At 58.1% G+C, this 22,011-nt stretch overlaps 2 protein-coding genes across 5 annotated transcripts; both read left to right on the top strand.

The window, feature by feature from the left end:
- The first annotated feature begins 1,593 nt into the window (after positions 1–1,593).
- EPN3 (epsin 3) lies at positions 1,594–10,453 on the top strand. Of its 3 annotated transcripts, none has more exons than XM_058852365.1 (10): positions 1,596–1,984; positions 4,580–5,173; positions 5,516–5,634; positions 7,216–7,299; positions 7,578–7,685; positions 7,778–7,862; positions 8,111–8,422; positions 9,290–9,391; positions 9,778–9,999; positions 10,128–10,453. In XM_058852365.1, the coding sequence occupies exons 2-10, from the start codon at positions 4,603–4,605 to the stop codon at positions 10,445–10,447; spliced, it is 1,923 nt and encodes a 640-aa protein (XP_058708348.1). In that variant the 5' UTR covers positions 1,596–1,984; positions 4,580–4,602; the 3' UTR covers positions 10,448–10,453. The 3 variants fall into 3 exon arrangements, with proteins under 3 accessions (XP_058708349.1, XP_058708348.1, XP_058708346.1); XM_058852363.1 differs by having other exon boundaries at positions 1,604–1,984; positions 4,518–5,173; XM_058852366.1 differs by lacking the exon at positions 7,216–7,299 and having other exon boundaries at positions 1,594–1,984; positions 4,518–5,173.
- A 992-nt stretch (positions 10,454–11,445) lies between these two features.
- Positions 11,446–21,394, top strand: SPATA20 (spermatogenesis associated 20). 2 transcript variants are annotated; one of them, XM_058852359.1, is made up of 16 exons: positions 11,446–11,513; positions 12,425–12,562; positions 12,647–12,711; positions 13,076–13,230; positions 13,460–13,603; positions 13,847–14,048; positions 14,147–14,277; positions 14,353–14,457; positions 14,958–15,032; positions 15,251–15,463; positions 15,613–15,805; positions 16,462–16,630; positions 17,041–17,249; positions 17,327–17,526; positions 17,646–17,726; positions 19,929–21,394. In XM_058852359.1, exons 1-16 carry the CDS (start codon positions 11,482–11,484, stop codon positions 20,097–20,099), a joined length of 2,283 nt encoding a protein of 760 aa, XP_058708342.1. In that variant the 5' UTR covers positions 11,446–11,481; the 3' UTR covers positions 20,100–21,394. The 2 variants fall into 2 exon arrangements, with proteins under 2 accessions (XP_058708342.1, XP_058708343.1); XM_058852360.1 differs by lacking the exon at positions 11,446–11,513 and adding an exon at positions 11,520–12,209.
- The last annotated feature ends 617 nt before the right edge of the window (positions 21,395–22,011 follow it).

Below are 22,011 nucleotides of genomic sequence, written 5' to 3'. Positions count from 1 at the left end.
AATTCTTCGTCAAAAGTATTGCCAGTGCCTCTTCCAGCTTTGGACAAGAGTGTCCTCAGGGGGCAAGGTACAAGGAGCATGCAAGAAGGGATATGCTGGGCCAGCAACTATGATACTCTGCTGTCTGGCTGCTGCAGCTTTTTGTGAGCCAGCTGCTTTTTTTTTTTTTTCCTTTTTTTTTTTTTTTTCATCGATTTGTGGAAGTAACAGGGCAGGAACTGCAGTGGAATTAGAGCTGGCTTCCACAGAGCAGCTTTAGAAATATATACCTCTTATTTATAGGTCCAGTGTGAGATGTGGGCTCTGTCCTTAGCACAGAGATCCTCAGGGCTGTCAGCCCTGCATTCTGCAGGGCCCTGTAAGCCTGAGTCCTTGCAGCCAGGCAAGGAAATTATTCATTCCCCTCTCCCAAATGTGGGCAATATTTGTATTAGTGTTAATAATTTGTGTTGTGTTTGCTAAATAAGCAAGGTGAGTGACCTTCCTGGCCTTGGGAGTCACATTCCAAACCCATCACGTGAGTGGGGCCTGAAGATGCCATCACCAGCAGAGAGGATGGGAAGAGGGGGAATTGCAGGAAAATGCTGCAAGCAGAAGGTGACAGTGCACTTCCAGAGGTTTCTCAATGGCAAAGGGGGTCTGGATGAGCAGCCAGCCTCTGCTGAGGGCAAACAGTGCTTTGCTGGGTCCTATGCCCACAGTGGGATTTTGGGCCCTCCAGCATAGAAGCCCCACATTTGTACAGCTCCAAAAACAGTATTTTCCCCATGGAGAGGTTCACTTATAAAAAAATCACTGCCTGAAGAAAGGCAAGTTGTCTTTTGACAGAGTTGTCATCTGACACAGTGAAGCAGGAGCATTGGGAATGGAGGAAGAGGAAGGTTGGAGCTTGGGCTGCAGTGAAGAACGCTTGCCATTTCCCAAGCTGGGATGTTTTCTGGGCTGACATGCAGAGGGTTTGGATGCTGGATATGCTCTTTTCCCACACTGCGGCTGGTAGTGGGAATAGATGCTTATTCAGCCTGCACAGCCAGAGCCTGTTGGGAATGTCAGGCTGCTGAGATCTGCAAAGCCCCCAGAGGCACATGGCCTCCCCCGAGACCTAAGGCAGGACCCTAGGGCAAGATGGATCTCAGCTCTGCACTGTGTGGCTGGCGGGAGCAGCAGCAGGAAGGCACGATCCCCCTCCCACCCCAGAATGTCTCAGCACCCCTGAGATGCCTTCCATCGTGAAAAATGTCAGTGATATTAAAAAGATTATATATATCCATAATACTTGAAGGGCTGTCAGTGATTAAAATGGAAGGCAGAGGCCGGGAGAGAGGGGGTGGCATTGAAATGATCGAGAGACATGACTTATTTTGTCATGTCATCTGATGCCTCCCTCTCTCCCCCCAGCCAGGCTCCGGGAGCTGTTCAGAGCAGGGGAAGAACCCGCTCCAAATTTAGATCCCAGAAAAAAAAAAAAAGAAAAAAAAAAAAAGAAAAAAAGAAGAACCCAAATTGCGAGCGTGGCCTTGGGTAGCAGAGAGGGAGCTGCGTGGTGGGGAGCGTCGACATGCCTCGGAGCTTCTTCCGCGCCCAGGGACGCGGATTTCTGTCTAAAAATAATGGGGGGAGGAGGGGAAAAAAAAAGGGAATACAGGCGCGCAGGCAGCAGCGAGCAGCGCCTGGCTGGCTGCCAGAGAAGGGGCAGTGACTGAGCATTTACAGCATCCCCGCCTCCCGCATGCAGCGGGGCAGGGGCTCGGCGCCGCATCCCCCGCGGCCGGTACCGCACCGCGCTGCTCCGCACCGCACCGGGGGGGCCTGAGCGCCTCTGCCGGTGCCCGGGCAGTCCCGAAGGGGTTAAGCCGGGACCTGCCGCCGGGACCTGCCCAGCCAGCCCGGCAACTCGCGGCGCGCAGCAGGAGCGGGCGGCTGCGGCCGCCTCCAGCCCGCGCTCATCGGCACTGGCGGCACTGGCGGCACCGGCGGCGCGCAGGTAACCGGGGCTGCGCCCCTGGCACCGGGCTGCGCTGGGGGGGAGAGGGACGAGGAGGAAGGTTCTGGGCGCCGGAGCATCGCGGGCTGCGGGGGATGCCGGGCCCCGGCGGGCAGCGTGATGCCGTGCCGCCTCCCGGGCCGGGCTCGGGCCCCCGCGGCGGCTGCGGGAGCCCCCGGCACGGCGGGGAGCGCTGCGGGGGCCGTTCCCTGCCGCTCCCCCCTTGGCGGTCGCTGCTCCTCTCAGCCTTGCACCTGATTAAGGATGGAGCTGTAATCCCCCTCCCCTCGCCGGATACTTTCCCCCCTCCCGACCTGCAGCCCCCCCATCCCTGCCGCTCCCCCTCCAGGCCGCTCCTCCTCGCCCCCCGCCGCCCCCGCAGCCCCCGCGCCGGCCCGCAGGCGATGGGGACCCAGCCCCGCAGCCGTGTCCTTCTCCCACCTGGCCACGTCTTGGTCAAGGTCACTGCAGTAATTCCATATGAGCTGCTGGGTGCTGCCGCCTTATCTCCCACACGGCTTCTGTTTCACTCCCTTTATATTCCAGGGAGGGGGGGGCATGATATTGTGTTTGATAAACCCACAGCTCTTAACCCCGCTGGCAGCTCCCAGCCCTGATTACGTTCCTCTCATCCCTGCCCTAGCCCATGCTTCCCATCTCTTTCCATTCAACTTCCCAGGCCATCTCATGGCGGGCAAAGTCCAGCTGGGGTCAGGTTTCTGGCCAGGATGAGCAATGCCGAGAGCCTGTCATTGGACCTGGGGTTTGTCCAGCTAGGAAACCTGTTGGAGGCAGAAAGAGCTATCCTGCCTCCTCCTTGCACTGCCCGTGTGCTTGCTGGTGCTTTCCAGGCTGGTCGCACCTTTGGAAAACGTGACTTTATGTCCACCTGGGTGTTGGTGGAAAGCAGAGTGTGCAGCCAAGTCCTGGAGGACTTTGCTGTGTTGCTGCCCTTGTCCTGGAGGCGTTTCTGTGCCAGGCAGGCTGTGGCCTGGCCGTCTGCACCATGGGCGCTCCTGGAGGGATCCAAAGGCCATGCTGACGGGCTGCATTGTGAAAGGGAATCGGTACAGGGAAGCATCTGGAGAAAAACTTCGTTCACCCATGAGCGCGGCGGTGCCAGGCTCCTCTCTGACTCATGGGAGGTGTTGCTGGTGGAGCTGTGGGGCTCCTGGCCCACTGCTGCTGGCCCACAGGAGCAGGAGGTGCTGGACTGGTCACACAGGTTGTGTGGGAGCGTGGTGGGTGCTGTGCAGGGCCTGTGGGCACATCAGCATGGCCCTGGCCCAGCTCTGGTGGGATGGACCAGTATCCTGAGCCGGGAGAGGGCTGGATATGGTGGAGCAGCTGCAGTCCAGGGAGCTACCGGCACCCGAGATGGGTGATGGGATGCACACTGATAGTCGCTGTCTGCAGACTGCTGTGTGGGGGAGATATTCCTCTGCTCGCTTGCGTTATCTTGGATGGGGGAAAAATTGCCAGTGAGTTTTGTCACAGCTGCAGTGAGGGCTCTGGGAGCAGCTCAGCTCCCCAGTCCTGTGGTGCAGCCCTACTGAGGGCAAGGCAGCTCCAGGCAGCCTCTGCCTCTCCCTCAGCTTGGCCTTCTGAGAAAATGAGGGTGAGCAGTGTCTTCTCACCATGCAGGGACAACGTGAGGATTTAGGACCAGCATGGAGCAGGGCACAGGGTTTTGATGCACAGATCCAGGCTGCCCCACATCACTGCATCTGTATCAGTGCGGTGCATCCCAAGGACAGGCATTGCCCGTGGGGAGGTACCAGGGCAGCTCCTGACCCTTGCAGCCCCTGTGTCTGAGCCCAGAGGAGGCTCAGATAGCTCGGGGTTTTGGTGAGAGGGGCATCGCATTATCTGTCCTGCTGGCTGACCTGGTGCTGGCTGTTAGCCCCCTGTATTTGCCAGCCTCTTGCAGGAGCAAAATTACCGAATTTGCTGGGAAAATCTGCCTGAGCAGCTGCCAGCACTAGTGAGTCGCGATAGGCTCTGACTCATGGCGAGGTTTTGGGTTTGCATGATGCAGCCTTGACAGCACTGAGAGCCTAGGGCTGACGGGAGAAGCAGGGCTGTGTGCAGCTGCAGGTAGGGCATCTGGAGGTACAGGGGAGCTGCTGTACCTCCTGTCCTCCTCCCTGCAGGGGAGGGCTGGGAGGTTCTGAAATCAGCTTCGCCAGGACAGTGGAGGTGAGGCAGGACCTGGAGGAGTGAGCTGCCATTTTCAGAGGTTACTTTTAGAAGCAGAAGTGCAGGGTAGAATCTCCAAATGTTGCCGAATCCAGAGTCAAAACTTGTGGTGGCTCTGCAATGCTGGGTATCACTTGCCATGAGATCTTTTCCCCTTGAGTGTCCTGTGTGTCTGAGTTGGTGAGCTGTGGCAGTCTGGCAGGGTGCACCTGATACCCCTATGATGGTCACATCCACCTTGAGGGGTGCCCCTGGTGCCAACCAAGGGCTCTGGGGATGGGTCTTGGTGTTTGGGGTGATGCTGAGATCTCTGTGTCACTGTTCCCTGCTGCAGGCGCTGGTGAGGCTGTGGCCGTGCTCACTCATCCCTTCTCCACCATTCCTGCCTGCCAGCAGCAGGTCTCCGGCACCACACAGCCATGACGACCTCGGCGCTGCGCCGGCAGGTGAAGAACATCGTGCACAACTACTCAGAGGCAGAGATCAAGGTGCGGGAGGCCACCTCCAATGATCCCTGGGGACCTCCCAGCTCCCTCATGTCCGAGATCGCCGACCTCACCTTCAACACGGTGGCTTTCGCCGAGGTCATGGGCATGATCTGGCGGCGGCTGAACGACAGCGGCAAGAACTGGCGTCACGTCTACAAAGCCCTCACCCTCCTGGACTACCTCATCAAAACCGGCTCCGAGAAGGTGACCCACCAGTGCCGGGAGAACCTCTACACCATCCAGACGCTGAAGGACTTCCAGTATGTGGACCGTGACGGCAAGGACCAGGGCATCAACATCCGGGAGAAGGTGAAGCAGGTGATGGCGCTGCTGAAGGATGAGGAGCGGCTGAAGCAGGAACGGGCACACGCGCTGCAGACCAAGGAGCGCATGGCCCTGGAGGGCATGGGCAGCGGCAGCCACCAGGTCACCTACGGCCGCCGGGCATCACCCTATGGTGAAGATTACAGCCGGACACGGGGCTCACCCTCCTCATTCAACTGTGAGTGTTACTGACGGCTCGCTCAGCGGAGGCAGGTGTTGCATTTGGTTTACACCTGCTTGCTGCCCGTCATTCTTCTGCATCTTTTGGGATGGTGGTGTTGAAGCCCATTCTGCACCACAGGGCAGAGGTTTGCCAGTGGTGGACCCCAGCAGCAGTGGCAGCTGATGGTGCCTCCAGCCTTAAACTCATGGCTTGTTTGATGTAGGGAGCTCTAATGTGTGGCTACATCTCCTGGGGAGGCTGGGCATTGCAACAGAGGCCTGGAAACTGCTGATGTGCTCCCCCAAAATACCTCAGTACTGATGCCACTCCTTTTCCTTTTCCTGTTTTATCTCCCAGCATCATCCTCATCCCCACGGTTTGCCTCTGACCTGGAGCAAGCACGGCCCCAGACGACAGGAGAGGAGGAACTGCAGCTGCAGCTGGCACTGGCCATGAGTCGGGAGGAGGCAGAGAAGGTAGAGTGACCCTGCCTGTCCTGGGGCGTGAGGCATCTCCCTGTACCTTGCCTTACCTGTGAACACAGTGGGTCAGTTCCCTGGGAAGAGGCAGGATTTTGGGGGCTGCCTGAGGCTGGTGCATGTACCTGCAGCTGCACCAGGCTGCTCGCGTTGTGTCTGGCATCCAAAATGGCCAGCGGGCAATGGAGGCATGGGCTGCCCCTGCTCCCTGTTCTCATATTAGACAGGACAGCACCAAGCTGGGATCTGTCCAGCCTCCCAGACCCCAGGGTGAACTTGGGGGGTCTCCTGCATTTACCCCAACCCCTGTCCCCCAACCTGGCTGCCCTCTTCTGCCAAGGACTTTTTGTCTAAGCTCTCCCATTTGTCTCACCTACCCACAGAGGTTTTAGAAGGCAAAGCCTTGTCCAGCAGGTTGTGTGGACACAGGGCCAGCAGCATCCCCGTGTCTGGGGGCTCACTGCACGCAGGTGCTCCGTCCCACTGTCTGGTCCTTTCAAACTGGGCTAGAAGGAGCACTGGGAGACAGCCCCAGGAGGAATCAAGCAAGTGAGCTGTTGTGCCCACTGTGATGCCACCTCAGGCTGTGCCCTCGCCTATCTGCTGTCCCCTCTTCCACCAAGGATGGATTATTGGCTCACTGGAAACCAGCTGGCATCGTGTGCATGAGCCTGTGGGTACACCAAAGTCACAGGGACATGGGGACCAAGGAGCTACATGGCTGGACTGGTGGGCATCCCCTGGAGCTGGCACTCAGCACCATGAGCTCAGTCCTGCCAGGGCAGGGGATGTGCTCTGGAGATGGTGCTTATTGCTGCCAGTCTTTCCTGCCTGATGGAGGCTCTTTTGGAGGCAGAGCAGAGCGTATATCCCTATTTTTGTCCTGAAATTGGAGTATTTATAGCCTCCTCCCGCTGCTCCAATGAGCACTGTAGAAACACTCTGGAAAGTGTTGCCTGTTTGTTGGAGTCCATCTGGGCTGCACATGGATGTGCACACATGTATGGGTGTCGACACGTGCACACCCCCACCAGGGTACCCATTCCAGCCCCTGTGAGTCTCCTCCACACTGCTGGGAAAGTGCCATGGGGCGGTGATCAGGGCCACCATGGTGGTACAGAGACAGCCTCTCCCCAGAGTCTACTCAGGTCTAGGTGTGGGGCTGGCAGGAATCCCAAACTGAGGTTGGTCAGTGTCACAAACCCTCTTCCTGCAGGCTGCCAGGGATGCCTTACTCATTCCCTCTCCTTCACTGACTGCATCAGAGTCCCCATAAACCTCTCAGGGGAGATGCTGACTGCCTAATTTAGAGTCATCCCAGCCTTAAATCCAGCAGCAGGTGATAGGAGTGAGGAAGGAGCTGGGCAGGGGCTGCAGGGAAGCTGAGCAGGAGCTGGTTAGAAAGCACAGGGACACTGGGCTGGGGGGCCTGCAGACAAGGCCAGCTGGATGGGCACAGGTGCTGTGCAGGCAGGAAAGGGGCTGCAGGAATGGCAGTGGCAAGTAGAGGGACAGCCTCCAAGAAGTCCTGCAAGCTGAGGGCAAGCTGAAATGTCACCCAATTTCCTCTGTTGCCAGAAGCCACTTCCTCCACTTTCCAGTACAGACGAAGAAAGGCAATTGCAGCTCGCGCTCGCGCTGAGCAAAGAGGAGCACAAGAAGGTACCTGTGTCCTGCAGTCCTGGCACTCTGCTCTCCTTGCACTTGGTCTTCTCTCTGTGGCACCAGAGCCCGAAACATCACTTGCTCCGGTGCCCGCTTTGCTTTCGCTGCTCCGGGCTGTCTGCTGAGTGCTCTCCTGGGGGGCTTGGCCCCGGAGGAGCTGTCTGCTCAGATGCTGGGACTTTTTGGGTGGCAGCTCCTGTGCTGGGTGTGTCTCCTGGAGAAGGTGCTGGCTGCAGGGTTGCTGAGCTCACAGGCCCCATCCCTTGTCCCCACAGGAAGTGAGGACTTGGCAAGGGGAGAACTCCCTGCAGCAGCGACCAGTGGAGGAGACTGCCCCAGGCAGGGATGAAGAGCAAGAAGAAGATAAGATGAAGAAAAGCCAGGTACAGCACTGGAGGCTGGGTGGCCACACAGGGGTGATCCTGCAGGTCTGCCCCAGGCTCCTCTCACCTCTTTATTCCCTTTCTGTCTGCAGTCCTCTATTCTGGAGCTGGCAGATATATTTGGGCCAGCGCCGGCCCCCTCCAGCCACACGTCTGCTGACCCATGGGATATGCCAGGTGAGGAAAACTTGCAGGCTGCCAAAATTTGGGGCAGTGGCAGAAGGTTGTCCCTTGCCTCTGTTCCTCCCCAGTCCCCAGGAGTTCAACAGTGAGGACCTCTGCCTTCTTCTCTTTCTGCTGCCTACTCTGTTACACACCCAGGTGGTACTGCTGGAAGCCATGGTCCCCTGGCCACATCCCCACCACTCAGCATTCCTCTGTGCTCTGCGTTGTTCCCCTCTCCCACAGTTTCCCTTTTTTTCCAGATATGAAACCCAAAGTGGAGCTGGTGGCTTCTGCCTGGACCGGTACAGCAGATCCCTGGGTGCCAGTCCCAGACCCTGGTGGGGAGCCCCTCTCCCAGGCGAGCACCTCATCCCAGCAGACCTCTGCTGGGCCCTGGGACTTTCCCCACAGCACCACTGCAGCTTCTGACCCCTGGGGGAAGGCGCCCATGTCTTCTGGCTTCCCTCCTGCAGACCCCTGGGGAACAGCATCCCCCCCAGCCCCCCAGGGCTCCAGTTCTACTCCAGCTCCTGACCCTTGGGCTGCTGTGCCCGAACAGCCTCCAACCCCTGGTAAGAGGCTCAGTGGACCTTTTGGCTTTGCTGAGGATTGAGGACAGCCTTGACCATCACTACCCTCCTGCAAGTGGGCATCTCCGGGTTCTCCCCTCTTCCTCCTTCAACCAGCTCCCCAAACACCCCCTCCCCACCCTCCTGACCCTCAGCAGGACTTCTGCTCACCCCTCAGCATCCTGAAGACTTAAAGGAACTTTTAGGCTTTATCTTTGTACAGAATAGGCTGCTTTAATTAACAAGGCAGTTAATAGAACCATCCTGTGGGAGCGGATGGCAGCCCCACACCCCTCCAGCAGCAAGGTGATGCTGTGTCCCATCAGTGATACCTATTTGTTCAACCCAAATGACCCCTGTACAGCCTGCCAGGACCAGACAGGACTGTTGCTGGTCACAGCTGCCACGTTGTGGATGGTGAAACCGTTGTAGAACCAGCCTGTGTTTCAAAGCTCAGCGTCACTCTCAGTTCCTCCTTGGTGTTTCCTCCAGCCTCATGCAGGTCCTGCATGTGTTGCCCCCAGTTTTGGTCCCTGGTGAGGGTTGCAGAACCTGGGGTGGGGGGGTGTGCTGGTTGCTAAAGCATTCCTGCAGACCTGTCCTTGCTGGGGCTGGCAAAGGGACCTGCTTGGAATGGGGTAATATGGCTGTGAGCAGTAGGGGTGCCTTGGTCTGCAGTGATCCCATGATCTAGTTCATCTAAGCCTTCCCTGAGTGCACATTCCTGACCCCCAACCCCATGCCCTACACTGCACCCCCTCTTCTCTTTCTCCTTGCAGGCAGCAACCCCTGCCTCTCTCCTGCCCTTCCATCTCCTGCCTCCCACCTCCCTGCTTGCTCCCCTCCTTGAGTGTCCCCTCTTCCTCCCAGCTCCAGGGGGGAACGCTTTTGACCCATTTGCAAAGCCGCCTGAGCCGTCGGAGCAGGAGCCCTCACAGCCATCCTCCTTGGCCAAGTCCAGCAGCCCTGTGGGTAAGAGCTGGGAGTGGGCAGGTGGGGATGGTGACCTGTCCCTGCATGTGGCAGGGAGGAAGTTCTAGGGCTGGTCAGGGTGTATGTAGCTGCTTTCTGGCGTGGCCAGAACTTGTTTCTGCGGGCACATGCTGTGGTGTCAGTCTGACCCACAGCTGAGGGAGCAGCCCAAGTCTGTGTATGTACCCACATCCCCAGCTCTGCTGTCTCCCGTGATGGTTTGGGGGATATTTGGGCAGACCATGCCGCAGGCTCAGCCCCACTGTGTCGCACTGTGACCTGGGGTGAGGTGTGTTGTCAGCCACCCTGGTGGCAAGGGAGGATGCTGTCACCCTTGGTGTCTCCCAGCTGGCTCACGTGTCTCATCTCCACTCCCTCCATCCCAGAGCCTGACCCCTTTGGCGACCTGTTCCCCAGCACCAGGCAGGACGGTGCAAAGAGCTTTGACCTTGCCAACCTGGCTGACTCCCTGCCTGAATCTGGCAAGGAGCGGAAGGACTGTAAAACCCCCGAGGCCTTCCTTGGCCCCGCCGCCTCCTCCCTGGTCAACCTGGACTCCCTGGTCGCACCCACTCCAGCCTCCAAGACCCGCAACCCCTTTCTCTCGGGTAGGTGCTGCAGGACTGCTGGCCGAGGGCTTCCCTGGGCTGGGCAAGTGGTGGGCAGGGGAGAAAGAGGAGGAGGAGAAGGGCTGGGGGTGGCCTGGCAGTCCTGACACATCCCATCTTCTTGCTAGGTCTGAGCACGCCGTCCCCCACCAACCCCTTCAGCCTCTCCGAGCAGCCCAAGCCGACCCTGAACCAGATGCGGACCAGCTCTCCAGTGCCTGGCCTGCCCGCCGGCCACCCCGCCAATTCCATGACCTACAGCGCATCCCTGCCGCTGCCCCTCAGCAGTGTCCCCGCTGCCACCGCCGCCCTCCCCGCCTCCGCCAGTGCCTTTCCGCAGGCTGGCACCTTCCCCGAACTCCCCAGCACCTTGCCGCAGCCTCTACTGCCGCTGAGCGGCCCCCCGGCCCCGCCGTCCGCACCCGGGGGGCTCAACCCCTTCCTCTGAAGCCTCTGGACATGTGGACTTTCACCCCTTCCCCAGCTGTTACAATCGCCCCGATCTTTCCTTCCACCAAGACTTTTGGGGGTTTGCTAAGCGGCACGGGAGGGTGCCCCCAGCCAGCCCCGTCCCCGTGCCCACTGTGGGGGGCAGCCAGCATGAGCCCCCCTGCTTTAATGGGCGGCAGGGGACCCCTTCCCCTGCGAGGGCCAGTGTGGGGGGCCACGGTGGGGCTGGCTGGGGGGCAGCCAGCATGAGCCCCGCTGCTTGACGGGCAGGAGGGAACCCCCTTCCCCTGTGAGGGGCCGTGGCGGAGGCCTCACCAAGGGCTGTGGTGAGGGGGCTCCGCTCTGTGGGCCGGGCGGGCGCACGGGGCCCGGCTGCCGGATGGACGCCCGGCGCGGTGGGGCTTTGCCCCAGAACCGCGGGGATCTGGGGCAGCGCCGGGCCGGGGGTGGAAGCCGCGGGGCCGGGGGTGGAAGCCGCGGGTCCTCCCACCCCGCGGAGTTCGCCCTCTTTTGGCTGCTCCCCCTCACCCCGTCCCGCCGCCCCCCGCCCGCTGCGGGGCGCCGCTCCAGGGGCGGGGCCGGCGGTGCCGAGGCGCTGCGGCGGCTGCGGGTGCCCGTGCGACAATAAACTGCGCTGAGCGACCCGGTGTGCGCCTGTCCGTGCCCCGAACAGGGATAAAGGCGCTGAGCGACCACGCTGTGGGGCCGCCGGGCGGTAACGGGGGTGGGCCGGGACCGGGACTGGGACCGGGAGGGGCAGGGTCTCAGTGAGGGCGGGGCTGCAGCGGGGCGGGGCTGCAGCGGGGCCGGTGATTGGGCTGTTCATGGGCCGGGGCGGGGTCGGTGGCGGAGGAGGGCGGGGCCAGGCCGGTAACGGGGCGGGGCCAGGCCAGTAACGGGGCGGGGCCAGGCCGGTAGCGGGGCGGGGCCAGGCCGGTAACGGGGCGGGGCCAGGCCGGTAGCGGGGCGGGGCCAGGCCGGTAACGGGGCGGGGCCAGGCCGGTAACGGGGCGGGGCCCAGGAGCTGCCGCCATGTTGGCGGTGCCGCTGCGCTGCGCCCGCAGGTACCGGAGGGGTCGGGGGGGCGGCTCCGGCTCTGGACGCGGTGGCTGCGCTCCCCCCCCAGCCCCGCTGGGGCATCACCGCGTCCCCTCTACGCTGCGAATCCTCCCCGCACCTCTCCTGTGCCCCCGCGTCCTCGCTGCAGCGCCCGCGTCCCCTAAATTCTCCTGGAACGCCCTGTACCCCTCCTGCATCTCCTGTAGATATTCCCTGCACCTTCCTGAGTCCCCCCGATAGCCCTTACCCACCCGTACACTTCTCCTACCTTCCCCGACATCCTCCCTAAATCCTCCTCGCAGTACCGGAGCCCCCGCACGACTTCACATCCTCAGTGCACCCGTTCTGCATCCCTCTTCCACCGCCTGCATCCCAGCCCTGCATCCCTCCTGCATCCCCGTTCCCAAACCCTGCACCTCCCCAGCAGCAGAGCTCCCTGCTCCCCTCCTGCTCCTCACTCCCCTCACCATAAAGAGCCTGTGCCCCCCTGCCCGCACCCACCCCACGGGAGGGAATTTTCCTCTCTGAGGGATTTTCCTCTCTGAGGACACGCAGGTGAAGAAGCACAGATGCTGCTCCTGCATTTACAGCTGTTGAGTGTGCCCCCAAAGTGTGCTGGTGGGAGGCAGCCCTGGGAATGGCCTTCACCCCACTGTGGGTGGGGTGTGCCAACCTGGAGAACAACCTCCCCTGAGCCTCCAGTGAGTGGGAAGGACCTGTAAGGTCCTGGAGGGTGGGCATTGGGGTGGACTGAGTCCCAGCAGACCTCCCCAGGGTTGGGGCTGGGACCGGTTCCCTCGGCATGGGGAGCAGCAGCCTGGCCTAGGGTACAGCATACTGCTCTGTCATGGCTCTGTGCAGAGGCTGAGCTTTGCTGTGGTGAGCAGGGACTCCCTGAGCCTGTTTGGTGTCACAGGTACACGTTTCTGACGGGGATTGCAGCCATGGCCACAGCGGGGACACCCAGCCCCCCCAGCATCCCTCTTCACACCAACCGCCTGATTAACGAAAAGTCCCCATACCTCCTGCAGCACGCCCACAACCCTGTGGATTGGTAAGAGAAATGGGAAGCCTTTCCCCCCTCCTCCTCCTCTCCTTTTGCCCATGGGGTTGAGGAACTCTTGTCTTCCCTCCGCAGGTACCCTTGGGGTCAGGAAGCCTTTGATAAAGCAAAGACAGAAAATAAGCTGATATTCCTGTCAGGTAACCAGAAACAAGGCATATTTCATGTCCCCACGTGTCGGTCAGTAGATGATCAGATAAGCTGAGCTGCATCCCAAGCTGGTATGTGAGTAGCCATGTAGATATGGATGGCCACCAAGCAAAAGAGGACCAAGTGCTGGAGTAGCTCTCTCTGAAAATGGGCTACATGCAGGACCAGAGTCCTTGGCCAGTATTTAGGAGCAAGAGCTGGAGAGTTCAGGAGACTTTTCTCCTCCATCTCTTGTCCAGGGAGGCAGCAGTTGTTGCCCATAGCAAGGGTCCCCATCTCTTGAGTGTTCTCCCCATCACATGTTTCCGGCTCCCTGCAAAGGACCATTCCTCACCCACCTGAGCTTGTTTGCAGTTGGCTACTCCACCTGCCACTGGTGCCATGTCATGGAGGAGGAGTCCTTCAAGAGCAAGGAGATCGGGGAGATCATGAACAAGCACTTTGTGTGCATCAAAGTGGATCGTGAGGAGCGGCCAGATGTGGACAAAGTGTACATGACCTTTGTGCAGGTGAGGGAGGCATGGGCAGGCCCCAGGAGGCTTTGACTGTCTCCCTCAGGGTGTTGTTCATTGTCATGTTCCTCAGGCAAGCGGAACCAGTGTATGGGGTGGTCTGGATGGGTCACAAGGGTGGGCAGAAGCAGACATCTGTCTTTGAGTGAGGCTCTTGGATGTGCTGGAATGGCACAGAGCAGGTGCCTCTTGAATGACCTTGGTGCACATGTGTTTTATCTTTCAGGCCACCAGTGGTGGAGGCGGTTGGCCCATGAGTGTCTGGCTGACCCCAGACCTCAAGCCCTTTGCTGGGGGGACGTATTTCCCTCCTGAGGATGGAGTTCATCGTGTTGGTTTTCGGACTGTGCTGCTGCGGATCGCAGAGCAGGTGTGGGGCAGGAATGGTGTAGCAGGCAGGGCTGAACCAAGGAGGGCATAGGGAAATTGGCTGGGCTTGAAGGGTGACTGAGTTAGGAGATTCAGATGTGAGAAAGAGTAGACCAGAGAACATGCCAGAGCTTTGTCTTGGCTAGAAGTGGGATTGAGCTGATTTGGGGTGGGTGATCGAGAACTGGAGGTGTGGTTTGGACTGGTACAAGGCAAGAACTGTTTTTTTCACCTTGCATCTTAGTGGAAGGAGAACAAAGATGCCCTGTTGGAGAGCAGCCAGAGGATTCTGGAAGCACTGCGACACACATCAGAGATCCTTGTGCAGGGCCAGGAGTCGCCTCCACCAGCCAAAGAGGTGATGGACACCTGTTTCCAGCAGCTCTCCAGATCCTATGATGAGGACTATGGTGGCTTTTCCAAATCCCCCAAGTTCCCCACCCCAGGTCAGTCTGGTCTCTGCTGCTGAGACCTTCTGTGGGGCAGAGAGCACCGTGGGGGCAGAGCCCACCCCACAGCCTGCTGTTTTCTCCCTGTGTTTCAGTGAATTTGAATTTCCTGTTCACGTACTGGGCCCTGCACCAAACCACTCCAGAAGGTGCCCGGGCACTGCAGATGGCTCTGCACACCCTCAAGATGATGGCCCATGGGGGCATCCATGACCACATTGGTCAGGTAGGAGTAAATCTTTGGGGTTAAGCCCCTATCCAGGAGGTGTGGGGTAGAGACATCTTCACATGGTCTCTGCAGGGCTTTCACCGCTACTCCACTGACCAGCACTGGCACGTCCCTCACTTTGAGAAGATGCTCTATGACCAGGGGCAGCTGGCAGTCATGTACAGCAGAGCCTTCCAGGTACAGCTCTGGCATCCCTCTGAGCAGCTCCCACTTCTGCAGGCTGTGAGGACTGGCCTGGTTTGGGGAGCAGCTTCAAAGCCTGTTCTCCAAGATACTCCCCATCCTATGGGTATGGAGCAATCCAACGCTCCCCTTCATCTGCTGTTGTTTATCCAGAAGTGCTGCACAAACCTGTGACAGTGTCACCCCAGGGCTTTGGGCACTATGGGGGAGGAAACAGCCTCTGGGCTGGTCTTTGTGTGTCAGCAAACAATGCTGCTGGCCTTTGACCTTGGTGTAACTCCAGCATTGCTCTCCACTGCCCTTCAGAGATGTGCAGTATTCACAGATAGAAGATTTCCATTGAAGGTCTTACTCTGAATTCATCCCTCATTTAAAATCCTTGGACTTTCAAATGCTCCTTTGCCAAGTCCTCAGATTGAAATCTCTCACCATATCTTGCTGTGTCTCTTGCCCCCACCCATGTAACACTGATGTCCACCCTCTGTCTCCTACAGATCTCTGGTGATGAATTCTTTGCTGATGTTGTCCGAGACATTCTACTCTATGTCTCACGGGACCTGAGTGACCGGGTAGGCTCTTCCCTGAGCTGACCCCAAGGGAGCCACTTACCCTGCCTGCCCTGACATGTGGTGGCTTGGGGCTGTTTTTTCCTCCCTTCCCTCCCAGCTGAGCTCAGTCTGGAGCACTGCTGAGGCTCATTAGCCAGGCTGCCAGCCCTGCAGTGATGGTGAGCTGGCTGAAAGTGGTGTCCTGGAACTGGAGGGTCTCTCTGTTGCGCTTTTCCCAGGCAGGAGGTTTCTATAGTGCAGAAGATGCAGATTCCTACCCGACCACCACATCCGGAAAGAAGCAAGAAGGTGCTTTCTGTGTGTGGACAGCCAAGGAGCTCCAGACTCTCCTCCCTGACCCTGTTGAGGGGGCCACAGAGGGGACAACCTTGGCAGATGTGTTCATGCACCACTACGGGGTGGAAGAGGCCGGCAACGTGGACCCCATGAAGGTGAGAGAGAGCAAAGACTTGCCAGGAGCACTGGTGAGGGACCTGCATCCATAGGCACGGAGGGATGGCAGAGCAGCCCCAAAACACTCGGAGTCCAACACCTCCCAAGCCCGATGGCATTCCTAGAATGTGTCTCTCTTTCCTTTCAGGACCCCCATCAGGAGCTGAAGGGAAAGAACGTCCTCATTGCCCGCTGCTCCCCGGAGCTGACGGCAGCCCGCTTTGGGCTGAAGCCAGTCCAGCTGAGTGCCCTGCTGCAGGAATGCCGACAGAGACTGTCCTCAGCCCGGGCACAGCGTCCACGGCCACACCTGGACACCAAGATGCTGGCAGCATGGAATGGTGAGAGGTGGCTCCATCCTGGGGACACATGCCTTGGCTGGACCCTCACCAGGGCCTGGTAGCAACCGGTCCTTCTGGGACTGGAGAGCTCCCACAGAGGCACTGGGTAGGCTGGGATCAGGGACTGTGTGGAAGCAGCCCCACACCTGCAAGCCTTAGGACCATCAGGATACTGTTCTGGCTTTATTTCCCTCCCCAGCTGCCAGCAGAGAGCAGCATAACTCTTCCCTGGTAGGCACAGACCTATCCCTACTGCTGCATGGGTGAGGGATCACAGCACTGTGTCTGTCTAGGGGTCCTGCCTTGGAGAGTAACTGCAGGATCCCAGGCTCTGTTCCCAGCAGTAAATTCCTGGGTCTTTGAGTCTGGAGCTGGCATGGGATGGAGCTATCCTGCAAACTGGAATAGTCTTGAGCCCTGTATCTGCCCACAAGTGAAGGCTCAGCTCTTGCTGTCCTTACAGTACTCTGCCTGTCTCTTTGGTGACAGTGAGTGACTTTATTAGTGATTGGGACCGAGCAGAAGAGCTGAGACCTGACCTGCTGGCAGCTGGGAGGATGAGCTTCACATTGAACAACCTTCAGAGGACTGACAGTGACCTTGTCACTGGTTCTGTGTGCACCTCCTGACCTGTCCTGCTGTCTCTGCCTCCACAGGACTGATGATCTCGGGCTTTGCCCAGGCTGGGGCTGCCCTGGCCGAGCAGGAATACGTGAGCAGGGCTGCACAGGCAGCTGCCTTCCTGAGGACACACCTTTTCGACCCTGGCAGCGGGAGGCTGCTGCGGAGCTGCTACCGGGGCAAGGACAACTCAGTGGAGCAGAGGTGAATATCAGAGAGCCCACAGACTTACTGGCCACCTGCAGGTGCTGCCCAGATCCCCAGCAGTCCCTGTCCTCTCTTTCAGGCAGGACTGAACTGGGAGGGAGGGAGGCTGTTTTGTATAGAGCTCTGCTGCAGTTTAGGAAGGATTAGTGTCCCCCGGCTAGTGGGGAGGAACCGAGGTCCAAACCTTTACTGTTCCTCATCTTTCATCTTGGCAAATGTCTTCTCCTGCCTTCCCCTCCTGTACAGAACCCTGGGGCTGAGTTGTGTGATGGCCACAGCCATTGCTTTGTTTGGTGGCATCTCCTTGGGTAGCGGAGACCAGTAAACAGGGCTTTGCTAGGTTGGAGAACATTTCCAAGCTGCTCACTTTAGAGATTCTGATTTTCCTTCCCTGTCTGCCACTGCAGTGCTGTGCCCATCCAGGGCTTCCTGGAGGACTATGTCTTTGTCATCCAGGCACTCTTTGACCTGTATGAAGCCTCTCTGGAGCAGAGCTGGCTGGAGTGGGCCCTTCATCTGCAGCACATGCAAGACAAGCTCTTCTGGGACCCTAAAGGCTTTGCTTATTTCTCCACTGAGGCAGGCGATCCCTCCTTGCTCCTGCGTCTCAAGGATGGTGAGCTCAGGGACCTGGCCATGTGTTCATGGGTTGTGGTGTGGGAGGACAGGGCTGATGGCAGATGTCCTTTGCAGACCAAGATGGAGCAGAGCCCACCCCTAACTCTGTCAGTGTCACAAACCTGCTCCGAGCAGCTTGTTACTCTGGTCATATGGACTGGGTGGAAAAAGCTGGGAAGATCTTGGCTGCCTACTCTGAGAGGCTGCAGAAGATCCCAATAACCCTCTCAGAGATGGCCCGGGCCACTGCTGTCTTCCATCACACCCTCAAACAGGTATGGGCTGGGGCTCAGTGTCCCCTGCAGGACCTGCTGTAGGAGTGGGGCTGGCAGTGGCATGGGTGCAGTCACAGCTCAGTTTTCTCCCTCCTGCCACCCACCCTCCCGCTGGACAGGTCGTCATCTGTGGGGACCCCCAAGGAGAAGACACCAAAGAGATGTTGCAGTGCATCCACTCTGTCTTCAGCCCAAACAAGGTAGGGGTGCCTCCTGCCTGCCAGCCCTTCCCTGGTCTCTGCTGCCTGCACTGCTGGTGCTTCATCCTTTCTCCCAGTGCAGCTGTTGCACCCATCCTCCTCTGTTCTGCCTCTCTTCTGGGAAGCATCCTGTCCTTTTCATATCTAAGCACAGCCAGCAGGGCCACAGCTGAGCCCTGCACCCCTCTCTCTGCACAGAGCACGGGCAGCCCAGCCCAGAAGTGGCTGCAGCAGTGGTTGTTATTGCTGCTGGCTGTTTACACTGCTCTCAGCCTGCATCCAGTGCTTTCCCGAGGGGAAACCTTTCATTCCCGTGTGAATGTGTCATGCCCAGTGTGGATGTGTCATGTCCTGTGCAGGTCCAGTCAGTGTCTGGGTCACCTGCTGCCTGGAGACACCCTTGCACCCTTGGAAGGGATGAGGCAGTGCCTTACTCTAGTTCTGGGTGCCACCAGCTGGGGGAGGCTGACTTTTCCCAAAGCTTTTGTCCCATTCAGCAGCTGTTGCTCTGTATTAAGGTTCCTGCCTGGTTCTGCTTGTCCTCCAGGGACATGGCTGATTTGGGAATTGCCTTTGCCAAGGAGTTGGGGCAGCATCCCTGTGTCCCCTGTGTCCCCTGTGCCCCCACTCCCTTCGTGCCAGCAGGGTGCTGGGGGCCAGGCTTGCGTGCAGGAACACAATTAATTAGGTCGTTCCAGTAATTAATTCCTTACAAACCTCACCCTGAAATCCATGCTGTAACAAAATGCTGGTGATAAAATTGCATTGAGGTTGTGATTTTAAATGGACCCTGGGTCTGGAATAGCCCTTTGCTGCAGGCAGCTCTGTGGGGATTCAAGTAGGGGTGATACTGATAGCTGTTCCTGTGGATGTCCTGCTGCTGGGAGCAGAGGGAGTTGGATCCCTGCTCTGGGGCTGGATCCCAGCTCCTGGTATACATCCCTGCCCTGTTAATGGTCTTTAGGGTAATTATGAAGGATCCCATTATCTCCTTGGCTGCAGAGCACTTGCCTGCCGCTCGCCTTCATCCTGACCCCATGAGAGGACCTTGGGGAGCTTGTGAGAAAAATGAATAATGAATTTCAGATTGGACATGAATTGGTAATTAATCACTCCTGGAATTAATTCCAGACAGAGGTGAAGAGGGGGGAGACTGGGGGGAGCAGGAGGCAGGCAGGGAGACAGGCTGAGCCAGAGCTGGGTCAAGCAGATGTGGGGTGATGGGGGATAGGACAGGACTGCAGCAGCCACTATCCAGGGTAGGGACTCGGGGATGTGGTGCCCCCCTGGGGACACAAGGGTGTGGGCAGCCCTTGCCAGGCATGAGTGAGGTTGTGTGGGTGTTTCTGGATGTCAGTGCTGGGTCTTCTGCTGGCCCTGCTGTAGAGGATGCTGCATGGCAGGTGCACAGTGCCATGGTGGGAGATGTGTGTGCTGTGAGAGGCAGCATTTGGTGTCAGCATCCCTTGGTGGCATTGGCATGAGTAGCAGGGACATGTTGCAAGTGTCCATGCTCAGCAGACACATGCAGGGCTGGGACTGGGGCAGGAAAGGGAGAGCTATGTGCTCCAGCAGTAGGATATTCCCTCTGTACCTTGGGAAGGGACAGCCTTTTGTTCACCCTTTGCATCTCTTGGGCTTGCCGCCAGCTCCTGGCCTTTCTCCTGATTAGCCTGCAAGCCCTGAGGCTTTAACCAACATTTTCCCTTTCAGAAAAGCTAATTATCCTGGCAGCCCAGTCATCACCTCTGGCTGATGCTGCTGTGTCAGCCAGGAAAGCCCCTGACCCACTGCTTGTTGCTGCCTGAGTTTTTCTGGGAAGCATGGGGAGGGCAGGAGGAACTGGGCTGCAGGTGGGATGGGGCAATGCTGCATCTGTTTCTGGGGCTGTTCATGGGCTGGGCAGGTGTCTCCAAGGAGCTGGCTAGGCTGGGATGTGCTGATCCCTGTGCTTCATCCTGGCTGTGTCAAGTGTTTGGTGTGGTTCAGGGAGGCAAAGCTGCCACATATCCCCCATGCTTCTTCCTGCATTATAGGGATGTGACCACTGTGGGACAGAGGGCTGGAGTGGGTCCCTTCAGCTCCCCATCCCCTCCCCATTTTGGGAGAGTGTGTGTGGGGACACTGCCAGCCCTCAGCATGTCAGTGGGGCAGGAAGAAGCAGCTGCACTCTCTGACTCTCACAGCTCCTTCTCTGGGCAGGTGCTGATGGTCGCAGATGGAGACAGCACTGGGTTCCTCTACCGCCAACTGCCTTTCCTTGCATCCCTGGAGAGGAAGGATGGGAAAGCCACTGCCTATGTTTGCAGCAACTTCACCTGCTCCCTGCCTGTCACCTCTGTCCAGGAGCTGCGTGGGATGCTCAGCTCGTGAGCCCCTCGGTCTTGCTGCCCGCGGGAAGGCCAGAGTGGGACAGACTGGAATGGGAACACTGGAGAACCCCGTAACAGAGCCACCCTGGGCACCATCCCAGCTGCTTCCCTGGCAGTGCAGTGGGGCTGTGCCTTTCCCCACCTGCAGCATGTCAGGGGCTGCTTGCACTGCTGCTCCAGCAGCGTCTCAGCACAACTGGCTGTGGTCCTGGGTGCTGGTGTTGGTATGGCCAGGAGACACCCATGGAGGAGCATCTCCTGGCCCTGTATGCACGCTTGCTTCTCACCTCTTCTTGCTGAAGAAAAGGAAAACAAATTAAATATAAATCCCAATGTTAATGGAGAAGTCAGATGGGAAAACTGTTTGGGTTGCTATAGTAACCCAGGGTAGCACTGTCAAAAGCACCTGGATGACTTGGGAGTCACATGCCCTTAAAAGTGTTACTGGCTACAACAGCTGTGGTATTTTTCCATTACAGAGGAGATTGTAACAGACATTAACTTAATATATAGTGCATGAAAAAAACCTGCTGATTACAAGTGATGTAAAGTTTATTCTCCCTTTCCTCCTTCCCTCCTTGTTCTCCCTGCTTCCAAATGGATGAGTACCAGTTTTTCAGCATCCCTCTGACACCCTGGGCTCCCCCAGCATGGCACCTCACCCCAGCTGGCTGGATGCCATCATCTGGCAGCAAAATGGCACTGCCCACTGGCATTCTAGTGGGTTGTGCCAGGATTTGGGGGTCACTAGCCAGGAGAAATGCCTTTGAAGTAAAATTGGAATTTTGCACTTCATCTGAGTGCTTTCTGTGCTTGTGGAAGAGGAGTGGTTTTGCTTTCTCTCCTCTCTTGGTTTTAAAAGCCTGAAGTGTTTCTGAAAATCCAGCTGAAAATTGCTGGTTTGGCAGATGGCTGCCTGCTTTCTTTTGGGTTTTTTTCCTTTTTTTTTTTTAACTTGGCATCTCTGCTGTGGGGATTGATTTGACACCCGTTGTGCTCAGAGCAAGTTGGTTTGTGTCTGCCAGGAGATGATCCTCGGCGAGCAGGGCTGCTGCTGAGTGCCTGTGGGGAAGCCCACACAGATGCCACCATGTCCCTGAGGTGGCACGGGGCTGGGGTGATGTGCTGAGCCCGTTTTGGTGCCCACCAGCCCCTCGTGGCACAGACACTGAGTGCTTCCCTCCCATCCCATGTCGCTTGTTGGTGTCTCTGCGAGCAGCCCCCAGGCAGAGCTGTGCTGTGAACCTCTGTCAGGATGAACTGGCTTCACCTCTCAATAAAACAACACAAAACAAAAAAGAATGAGAAGTTTTTTTTTGTGATGAATAACTGTTGTTGTGGCACCTCTGATCTCCCAGTGCCTTTGCCTTGCTGCTGTCCCTGCCTGCTGGTGGCCATGTCCTGTGCTTCCCACACTCTGCCTGTCCCTGGAACCACCCCTGGCCTTTATGACTTTAGCAGGGGAAGGGTTTGCTTGAGTTCTACTGCAGCTCCCCTTCTGGACCCCTTTGTCAGTGCTGGGGCTCCCAGGGGTGCTGCTCATCACTGGTGACTACAGTGGTTCAACCCTCCCAGTGGTGCTTCCTGCCATCCCTTGCCTGTCACCAACCCTCCAATTTCATTTTTTTCAAGGGTTGTTTTCTGGAACAGTTACCAGGAGACAGGGCTGGTGGGTGCTTCCCAGCCTGCCCAGGCTCTCAGGATGATTGGAGTGGGATCTCCAGGCTCAGGGGTCCTGTGCCACTTCACAGTGTCTATTTTCCTGATCCCTTCCTGCATTCCCTTTGGTAGCAGATGCAGGGGCTTTCTCTACCAGTGCAGAGGCTCAGCACTCCCCCTGCTCCTCTCCAGCTGCAGAGCTGTCAAGAAAGCTCTCCAAAGACACAGCAGATAACTGATGTGCTGCTTTTTCC

Source organism: Poecile atricapillus, chromosome 17 (genome assembly GCF_030490865.1).
Source record: "Poecile atricapillus isolate bPoeAtr1 chromosome 17, bPoeAtr1.hap1, whole genome shotgun sequence".
NCBI classification, from domain to species: Eukaryota; Metazoa; Chordata; class Aves; order Passeriformes; family Paridae; genus Poecile; species Poecile atricapillus.
Note: the sequence above shows the minus strand (reverse complement) of the source record. Positions and strands in the feature narration are given on the sequence as shown.

Coding starts and splice junctions, on each gene's coding strand:
- EPN3 (XM_058852365.1), top strand. CDS start 4,603: ATGACGACCTCGGCGCTGCGCCGGCAGGTGAAGAACATCGTGCACAAC. Junction 5,174..5,515: donor CTCACCCTCCTCATTCAACT/GTGAGTGTTACT, acceptor TTTATCTCCCAG/CATCATCCTCATCCCCACGG. Junction 7,863..8,110: donor TGACCCATGGGATATGCCAG/GTGAGGAAAACT, acceptor CTTTTTTTCCAG/ATATGAAACCCAAAGTGGAG.
- SPATA20 (XM_058852359.1), top strand. CDS start 11,482: ATGTTGGCGGTGCCGCTGCGCTGCGCCCGCAG. Junction 13,604..13,846: donor TGCTGCGGATCGCAGAGCAG/GTGTGGGGCAGG, acceptor CTTGCATCTTAG/TGGAAGGAGAACAAAGATGC. Junction 15,464..15,612: donor GCAACGTGGACCCCATGAAG/GTGAGAGAGAGC, acceptor CTTTCCTTTCAG/GACCCCCATCAGGAGCTGAA.